The 10,019-nt window shown below is 38.8% G+C and overlaps 1 protein-coding gene across 1 annotated transcript in view; it reads right to left on the reverse strand.

Moving 5' to 3' along the window:
* Window positions 1–231: 231 nt before the first annotated feature.
* Window positions 232–10,019, reverse strand: part of LOC103371868 (latent-transforming growth factor beta-binding protein 1-like) — a gene marked incomplete at its 3' end in the record, with an annotated part of 117,673 nt that continues 107,885 nt past the window's right edge. The window contains exons 11-14 of the mRNA XM_008301336.1: window positions 7,641–7,808; window positions 4,579–4,752; window positions 813–835; window positions 232–334 (exon numbers count right to left, since the gene is read on the reverse strand). Coding sequence (XP_008299558.1) covers window positions 232–334; window positions 813–835; window positions 4,579–4,752; window positions 7,641–7,808 — 468 coding nt within the window. The remainder of the gene's footprint in view (window positions 335–812; window positions 836–4,578; window positions 4,753–7,640; window positions 7,809–10,019) is intronic.

Below are 10,019 nucleotides of genomic sequence, written 5' to 3' on the forward strand. Positions count from 1 at the left end.
GGTGTGAAATGGCTAGCTATGATTGGTTGGGACCAAAGTTTTGTCATTGTGTCTCTTGGCCAAGTCCCAGCAAAAATGTAGGAGTCAGTAACTGTCTAATCTGACACAGTAACAAAACATATGAGACAGAAATATCCTGCAGTCTGAACAATGTAAGCTTGACAAGCTGAGTCTGAGATGTCCAAAACTGGCCACCGTACCACAAAGTTTAAAAGGGAGTGAAGCAGACACCTGGGTAGGCAGCCTCCATCTTGACAGTGGACACACCTGGAGATAGCTGGGGCAGGAGAGGTTCAACTACTGGCCTATTGCTAACCACAGGCACTACCAGCTCCTTCAATAACAAGACACAAACAATAATACCAAAGGGACAAGATCAGCAGAGCACTGTAGACATGTTTCAGTTGAAATGTACTCATTTAAGTTTTGCAAACTGCTTCTGTCATGCAATGTAGGTGTTGTACTGGGAGGCAGATTAGCATTCAGCTTGCATTGAAACTGACTGCAGCTTATTAACAGAGCAAGAATGAACAGCTCAGTGAGGAAGTCAGAAAGCAAGAAAATGTCTGCTGCTTCAGCATAGACTTCTGTCTGAATTTGGGTCAGTGCCAAGGGTTTCAGTCACTGGAGGTACATATACACATCAAAGGTATAAACACTGACTTGCTGCTCAGAGCTGACCAGCCAAAGTCATGCAGCAAAGTTGCTGACTTCATGCAAAGGTGATTCTGCAACTCCTGAGCGGCTGACAGGAGTGAGTCTGTGCATGCAAACTGCTTCTAAATGTTCACTCTGTAAACCACCCAACCTACCTGATCTGGTGCAGTTGTTGCTACTGACCAAAAGGAAAAAAGAAACAAAATTTTTAATTAAGGATTCTAATAATATATACAGCGTCAATGCAGATGGGAATAGAGTTTGGAGATTTATGGTCTAATCCATTAAATCTATCTCGTCTTTCATCTAAAGAATACGTGTTTGCTGAATATCTTCAGCGCAAAGAATTTGGAAATTTTATATTTTTGCTATTGTCAAAAAAATCCCTTGAAATGTTCATTAGTTAGCTCTGATTACAGTCTGAATACAGTCTGAATACAGTCTGACTTTTCTACTGTGTATTGTTGTTCTCGGTCAGAATCACTCTGTTACTTTTTAAGGACGCTAATTAGTTCATATGGCTCATGAGTATGTAGATTTTCTTAAAAGTACTGTCACCTAAAACAGATGGACACTGAGGTGAACTGCACTTGTTATGGATTTATCCAACCACAAATTTGGTCATATTTTAGGCAGCTGGGCAGTGGACAGTGATTGTTAGATTTAGCAATAATAAATTACTTTGTCTTTTATACTTGTATTTTGCACCACTGGAGTTGTCTTTTAATTTTGTTGTACTTCGTGTATGATGACAATAAAAACATTCTATTCTATTCTATTCTATTCTATTCTATTCTATTCTATTCTATTCTATTCTACACAATGCCTGTGTTATTTTAATGAACATGTCAGCCAGAGCAGAACAATTGCACATTTTGTTTGCACTGTTCTCAGACAATAATCATTCGCTACAGCATAGTGGAAGAAGAAATATTAACCTCTGGACACCCGAACATGACATGTTAGAAGGATCAATCCAAAGCTGGTTTGGGATGGGTTCACCAGAAGGTGGCACAGCAAAGATCATCTGTAAATCCTCATCTGTAAAAGGAATCATGCTACCATCTTGGCTATGCAGTGTGCTACTCTTTTGGATGAGCTATCCACTATCAGCTCTGGTCAGACACAATAGCTGTCAAAGCCTACTAGCTATTTGATGACAGCTCAGACCTCGTCTCTTTTGGAGCAGAACAGTGTTACATAAAACTACATGGTGCATCACAGCTAACAGTTAAATAACTTTACGTGTTTTAGACTTTCCCCATTCCCTCAAAAGTTTGAACAGGGACTCACTGTTCAAGTTCAAATTAAGCTCAGGTTCCAGAAAGCCAAGTTTTATATAAACAATTTATATGTTTTATTTAACCTCTGTGAACCAATCTACAGACTCCACTGATACCAATAGATTTTGGATTTGTGGTATAGTGAAGAGCTGGTGAGTGTTTTAAATGGATTGCTGCCTTACTTTGCAAAGGAAGTACTTTGCTGTTTTACTGCTACAGTTTACCTTATCACTTCACAATGTTGTCCAAATCTAGTTCTGAAAATGCATGTTTGCAGGCTAGAGTTCAATATATAGCTATAAGAAGTCAGCCTCATCACAGGAATAATCTCTATGGTTCTCCACAACCAGCGAAAGAAATGCAAAGACAGTCATTTATGATTGGAGGCTATAGTTTTCAACAAAAGTTTACATACACTTGCGAATATGTACATGTATGAAACACCGTCACTGCATATCCATATTAGACATTTCTTTAAGTAGAACCTTTAGTAAACACCATGTTCAGTAATTATGCACAGGTCTAGGTGTCGTGAAAAGATCCTAAGCATTGCGGACTACATTCTTTCTGCTATGCCAGAATGCCAGTGTGTACGGCTGCCAGGGGCCTCATTACTTTCTGGTGGTATCCAAACACTAATCTACACAAGTTTTGTGCGGTGGATGTCTGTCAGATTGTTTTTTTGAGGCCTGTCCTGTGTGCCTGGAAAACTCGGTAGTCCTCTGCTCCAGCGAAGCTTAGCAGTAATTTGGACTCTGTCTGGCTTTGGCTAAGATGTTGCAACATTTCTCCCTCCCTTGGTGGCTGCCAAGCATGTCCTGAATAATAACAGGAGAGGCTGAAACTCCTCTCCTTCTCTCAGTCAGGTTTATTTCTCTCTCTCTCTCTCTCTCTCTCTCTCTCTGAGCTGTGTTTGAAGTAAATGTGTGCTGAGCCAAAGCACTTTAATCCTCGTGCTCTACAAACAAATGTCCCAAGAGGGCTGTTTCTTTTAAGATCTAGGTTCCTAATCACACGCAAAAGGGATCATAAATAAGACTTTCTCATGTTATTTTGGAGTTGTATTTTTCAAAACTTTGGACATTTTTCAATGGGACACTGATAAATTGATACTACACTTCACAAAAGAGAGGAAGTAAAATTTGTTTCACTGTTTGATATGTGTTACATCTTCATCGGTCATTAAAAAACTGTGCAATAAAAAAAACCTTTAAAAAAGTATCTTTCTGCACTGCATAAATGAAATCATAATATTTTGTTCCCCTGCCTCCATTTACTTCAAATACAACAACACTGTGGCCTGGCAGAAAATTAAATGCAATTTTTGATGATCAATTAGCAGTTTTAAAGATTTTCTACATCAGGTACAAATGGTGGTTTCATAGAACCACGCTCTTCCAAACACTTACAGTCTGACATCTCATCAATGGAATCTGTGTCCATTTAGTGGCACTAAGGGATTGAGTTTATCATTACTGACTCAGCCTAATTCGAGTCCACATCATGTTTTTATTTTTGGATTTTTTTTGTTTTATATGACTTTAAACAACAGCCTTGAGGGTGACCGACAGCAACAGGCACCCGTCTGGGTTATGCTCATACACAACAACAACTCAGAGGTCCTTTACATAAAATCATTGTAGTCCCAAGTCAAACATGCTGGCACACAGCAAAATCCACCAACATCTTGTCCTCCATCCAGGCTGGGTGAACCCAGTACTTTGCACCTCATTTGCTATCGTCTGGTGACTCCAGATGTGTAAAGAGAAAATATAACAAAATACAAAGATTGTGAAGTTTTGCCTTGCACTGGTCCTGAGTAAAATGAATACAGACTTTGCTGCAAAAAGCTAAATTACAACTATCATTAGTAGAAGCTCTAGAAGCTTTGAGGGAGCTTCAGCGCATCTTGTATGTAGTATTTTTATATATTCCTTCAGGGAAAGCCTTCCTTAGACTTAAGTTTCTAAGAATCAGTAGTTCCTTGTTGAATTGTAAGGTAAATTGGAATTACTGTATTTCAGTGGACAGTGGTAAATAAAATCCCATCTCAGCTTCAGATGGTATATAATGCTGTTGCAAGGTTACTGTTTGAAACAGTGAACATTGCATTTGATCATTTTGTCAGCAGCTTATTGTTGGCCACATTGAAATTTTATTATGAACTGGCCTTAAAGGATATTTAAGTTTTAACACTGCTGATGCCACAAAGGTTCGAATGTCAGTTCCAGAGTCTAGACTGAAGACCAAAAGACACAAAACTTTTGCAGTAAGATCCCTTAAGTAATAAAATTGTCCAACTTAGATTATTACAAAGAATATATATGCCACATGGAACAGTTCCAGTGTCTTGGAGTGATAAATATAGAGAGAGAGTAACTGCGAGTTGCTGTGATGCAATCTTTCTGTTGGCCCATGAAATTGATGATACACATAGTGAAAATGCTTAACTATGTGTCTGCAGGGTGTTGGTGATGGCTCTTAGATCCTCTTCAGTAAGAAGAAACACAGAAGGAGTTTGAGAGATTACTGGAGAAAATCATATTTGGGTAACTTTATTTAATCTGTTGTCCCACAATCTTAGATCAACTTCAGTGTGTTAAAAACTGATAATTGTAATAGTCAATGTAACACTCACCTGGTATAGTTTCTTCTGGTTTCCCAAAAGCCTCCACTGGTCTCTCTGGGGTTGGCAGGGGTTGTGGGAGTAACAGGTCAGTAGGCTCCTGGTAAACACTCACTGGCTTGTGGACCGGAGGATTTGGCAGAACAGTGTAGCCCATTCCACCAGGACAGATTTCTTTGAATTTAGCTACATTACAACACAAAACATAAGTTGTTATTATACAAGTGATGTGCTGATTTTGGTAATTTAGTTGTAACTGTACTTCCATTAGACTTTGGAGTAACGTGTTCTATAAGGTTGTAGTTTACACAGTTTCTTTCAGCTGGATACACTCACAGAAACATGGAAATGTTCATTTTCAATAAATACATAATTGAATCATGAATCTGAAACAAAATACAAACACGATTTGAAAAACAATCAATTCTATTTTACGCAACAGCTTGGCTTGTCATGTTTAAACTGTCTTTTGCACATCTTACTTCAGTAGCAATATGAAGCACTCCAACAAAATATTTCTGATGAACACACAAAGATGAACACATGAGCTTGGTTCCATTAGTGCCTTCTCCGTGTTGCAGCTTTTCCACCCTTCAACTCTTGTTATTATAAGCAATGCAAATCCCTTAGCCTGTGAACATTTTTTTTCCCATACCCCCACATGATTAAAAAAAAAGGCAATAATAACCTGAGTATTGAAGACACGTGACTCATCGAGTTTGCATTTCACTTAGATAAATATGGAGAAGGATTCACATTGAATATTAATTGTAGATGGGAGATATGTGAGGTGTCCTAACATAAAATCAACCTACATGCTGAAGATGTTCCTGTTTTTGGCTTCTATCAGAAACCTTCCACGGATGCTTTTGTTCAAGCCTGTGTCCCTTAGCTCAAATATTATGTGATTCCTGAGAATGTACAACCTAAGAATAAACTTGTGTGTGTGACAAACTGCTTTGCCTTCATTAAAATTTTCATTCTTGTACTTTTCATTTGGCCAATGACATCAGTCAGTTGAGTTATGAATCAGACTCTAGGTTCTAACTAATCATTTAATGAAACAATAGTATTTAGCTTTAAGCGACGAGAAGAACTCCACCTTGCAGTTAACGTTGCTGCTTTTTACAGGTGTTAAAAGAAATGGGCTTTCTGAGTTGTTTCCACAACAAAAGAAACCTCCCAAGCTTTTTGATACACAACCTTTTCTATATAAAATATTTACTGAACACACTAAATGGTTTCAGCATATAGCACCTGCATGTTATGTGAACTATTTACTAAAGAGCAACTTAATGCCCTGCTTTAGTTTAGGCATGCCTTCACATCATGTCTTGACAAATTTAAAATGCAAAAGAACATCCTCAAACCCTCACCACACCCTGTCCTCGCTGACACCCCCACCGCTCCACAGCTCTGGGAGGCCATTTCTGCAGTGATGCACCATCCATTCTGTTATTTAACCAGTGTGTTTGAATGAGTAGATATAACATTAGGGACCTGAACCATTACTACATTTGCCACATTGTATCATTTATACGGGCCAGTAACACATGGTTTCACTTACATGACCTGGAACATCTTTGTTACTGACCAAAACTGAAAGCAGTGACAGTAACTTCAGTCTGCAAATCTTAACTGATAGTAAAGGCTGTTAATGAGACAGATGTAGCAGAGTCAGCACGAGTGCCAGAATAGGGGAGGTGAAGGCCTGCCTTTAGGTGTGTAATTTAATAAAACAGGAGAAATCTGTAAAAACACTCAAACAACTATTTGCCATTTTTCAAAACTTAATACAGATAATTTATCTTTTAAATAATGGCAAATATTTGTAAAATAAAGATATTTTTGGCTGTTTAAAATACAGTAAAATAGTAAACAAATTAATAAAGGCCTGTAAACAAGTTTTTATCTGTAAAAATACAGATTTTTGATATTGTCCGTTTCTCACTGTTAAAATGTAAATTTGTATTTTTTTTATGTGATTTTACTAGCTATTATCTGTAATTTAACAAAACAAGAAAAATGTGTAAAATAACAGTAAACTGTCTGAAAAATGACAGCTAAAAATGTTAAAGACAACGTGTTTTGTTGTTTGTTTGTTCCTTACAGTTTAAACACTAATATCTGCCTGAGCCACTGTACCAACCTACTTAACTGGCAAGACAAGGGACCTGAAGAATATGCATAACAATTGGTTCTACTTGGTACTATCTTGAAAGGCATCCAACAATTTTTAGCAAGTGGAGTCTTTGGCAGAGACAAACCTTATGATTGTTCCAAGACTAAATGGCATGTGTAATACAAAGTGTGGCTTGTTTTCATCAAAAGGAAGCAGCAAACCTCTTCAATACTGTGTTGGAAACAATATGCTGATCAGTCAAGTTATCACAAACACTGGTAACATGATGAGGTGAAAAACCTGAAGGCACAGGAACCATTGCATGACTCCAAACAGCATCGTATGTACACCTTTAACAAACTGAAATGCACAGGACAGGGATACAGCTACAGTACCTGCGAGTGTTGGCAGTAAACTGTACTGACATAGTGTGGAACTCAATAAAGAAAACAGGAAAGTGGTAAGAGTAAGCGTAATACCAGCTACTGCAAAAGACTTTGCTAATGTAATCTAAAAGCAACTCTAAAAGCAGCTACTCAGCCAAGCTGTGAAACCCATGCAGACAGAAAGTATCAGGATAAAAGAAAAGGACACGAGTTCAAGCTTACACTATTAAAAGGCCATTTCAACAGTTTTATAATGAACAGTCTCTAGAGCAGTGACGGGAGTAGACCTCGCAATGTTTTAGTTGTTCGCCTGTCAGATCATTGGTACTCAGTCTATTCTTGTGGCTTGTTAACTTGAAGGAGGGGCAGATTCTACAGGACTCTGGCCCACTGGGCAGATCTGAGTGTCTCAGCTTTATGTATACATTTGCTGATTTGCAAGGCCAAATTTAATTGCAAGACCGCTGACTGGTGTCTGGCTTTACATTTGCTCCAAAAAAGTAAGAAAAGTAACTTCAGGGCCTTGTTGAGACAGGACAAGTGTCTGGCATGGCTGGGGGCCTTACCTGTTCCTGGAGGGGGGCATTTGTCACAACGAGGGCCCCAGGCTTTGCCCACACTGCAGCAGCAGAGCTGTTTGCTCAGCTGGGCAGACACTGGGTGCAAACACTGCCTCCCTGAGCTGACCAAACGGAAGCAAGCCCCCTTCTCCTCTTGGACGGCAGGCGTGTTGGCTGAAGAGTAGGGCAGGAGGAGGACAAACAGGAGGAAGGGGGAGGCGTAGGAAGTGGTGCACCAAAGTGTAGGAGACATACATGGGGGAAAGAGAGGACAAAGAGTGGAGAAATAAAGAGGTCCCCTTCACCAAAGCAACCTTCCCCTCTGCCACAAACAGTCTGAACATACATCTAAAAACAACAATACATACTTTACTATCAGACGGTGGGCAATCACATTTTATTTTAACAATTAAAGCTAAACACAAAACACAGAAACACATTCAAACAACAAAGCAAAGACAACATGTTGAAGGGAAAACATAAAAAAAAAATCTACATTTTCATGCCAGTGCTTCATGCATTATCAAAGTCAAGTGCCAGCTGAGATGACGGCATGCAGGAGAGTTTGGCTTTCCACATCCTATAGTATAATCAAACATCTTTACAAACAAATGGCAACTGGAAAATGTTCAGAGTGGAACACCGGCAAAATAATGACCTCCAAGGGGAACCAAGAATGTTCAGTTCAAGATGTCCTCTTTGCCAGAAACCTTACCTGAAGTAAATCATTTCAATTACTGCTTAAATACTTGACCTATTTTCCCAATAAATATTTTTAAAACATCAGGACTGACTGTTGTAAAAGGCTGGCTTAGGCTTGTGCTGAGGCTAAACTTTGGCCACGTGGGCAGTTAAAGTGCTGCAGCAATACTATGAAAACAGACTAAATGAATTCTCAAGTCCCATCACTGTATAAGAAACAACATGTGGTCATATGAAATATTCAGGCACTTTCATATTCACACTTACTCACATGACAGTATTGAGAGCTTCTGTGAAGACAGTCTAAAGCAGGGGTTCTCAACTGGTGGGTCGCGACCCAAGGGTGGGTCGCGGACCTGTTCTGAGTGGGTCGCGGACAGCTGGTCAAATTTAAATAATATACAATGTGCGTCTCAGGTTGGACTCATGGACTGATGTTCATTTTAAGTTTGTGTTGATGTCGGGACGCAAGATGGCAAAAACATGACCCGGAGTATTTAAAATGTGGGTTTTCAGACTCAGACTGGACCTGAATAGCCACCTATTGGTTCACTGTGCAGTTGTGGACAAAAGTTTACATACACTTGTAAAAACCACGCATATCATGATAGTCTTGACTTTCCAACGACTCCTACAGCTCCTAAATTTCTAAGGTGGAATCATTAAAACACTTATGTCTTTACCACAAAAAACAATTATGCATTTTGGTTCTTTCATAGATTTATTACAGGTCTTCCGGAAAAATTACAAAATCTGCTAATGGTTGAATGTCCCTTGGCCATTTTCACCTCAACTATTAGCTTTTGGCAAACTTCTCATTGTATTGTGATCTTTGATCACTTTACTTGGCACAGTTGAAGCAGTTCAAATAAATTTGTTGGCTTTCTGACAGACTAATGTCTTCATCACAGTCCACAGATTCTTAATGGGGTTTTAAGTCTGGACTTTAGAAAGACCAGTCTAAAACCTTAATTCTAGCCTGACTTAGTCTTCCACTTCGGATGTATGTTCTGGGTCACTGTCTTGTTGTAAAACCCAACTATGTTCAAGACACAACCTTTCGGCTGACGATTTCAGGTTTTCCTGATTAACGTGGAAGCAATCCATATTCGTCATGAATCCATTTACTTAAAGCACCTGTTCCACTGGCAGTAACCCAGAGGATAACACTACCACCGCCGGGTTAAAGGCCTCACTTTCTCTCCAAACATATTTTTGGTCTTTGCCACCAAATAGCTGAATTTTGTGTAGGAGGAAATAAGGTAGACTTATCTCCACAATAAAAAAAACTATTGCATAAATAAAATAATCAAAATCAACCTTTAAATTACTCGTCCAGCGATAAAATCTCCGCGTCAGCACAATAATTCTAATAAACTGTACACTCTTGGTGATCAGTCAAGAGTGTTTTATAATGCCACAATTCCTCTTTAAGCAGGGAAATAAATTTGAGCTGAGGCAACAATAAAAATCGGACACGTAAAGTGATTGAAAGTAAGCTGTAGAAAACAAAAGAAACAACTGTATACGCACAAAAAATGTAATACTAACCACAACCAACAAATAACAACACCAACAAACATAAAATACAAACAATGATGAAAATGCTGAGTGAGAATCTTAAAGTGAGAAACCAAATGTGGATCAGAAGTATGACCTGGAGACTTGAAAAGCCTTTCACTG

Source organism: Stegastes partitus, unplaced genomic scaffold, assembly GCF_000690725.1.
Source record: "Stegastes partitus isolate 25-593 unplaced genomic scaffold, Stegastes_partitus-1.0.2 Scaffold1661, whole genome shotgun sequence".
NCBI lineage: Eukaryota > Metazoa > Chordata > Actinopteri > Pomacentridae > Stegastes > Stegastes partitus.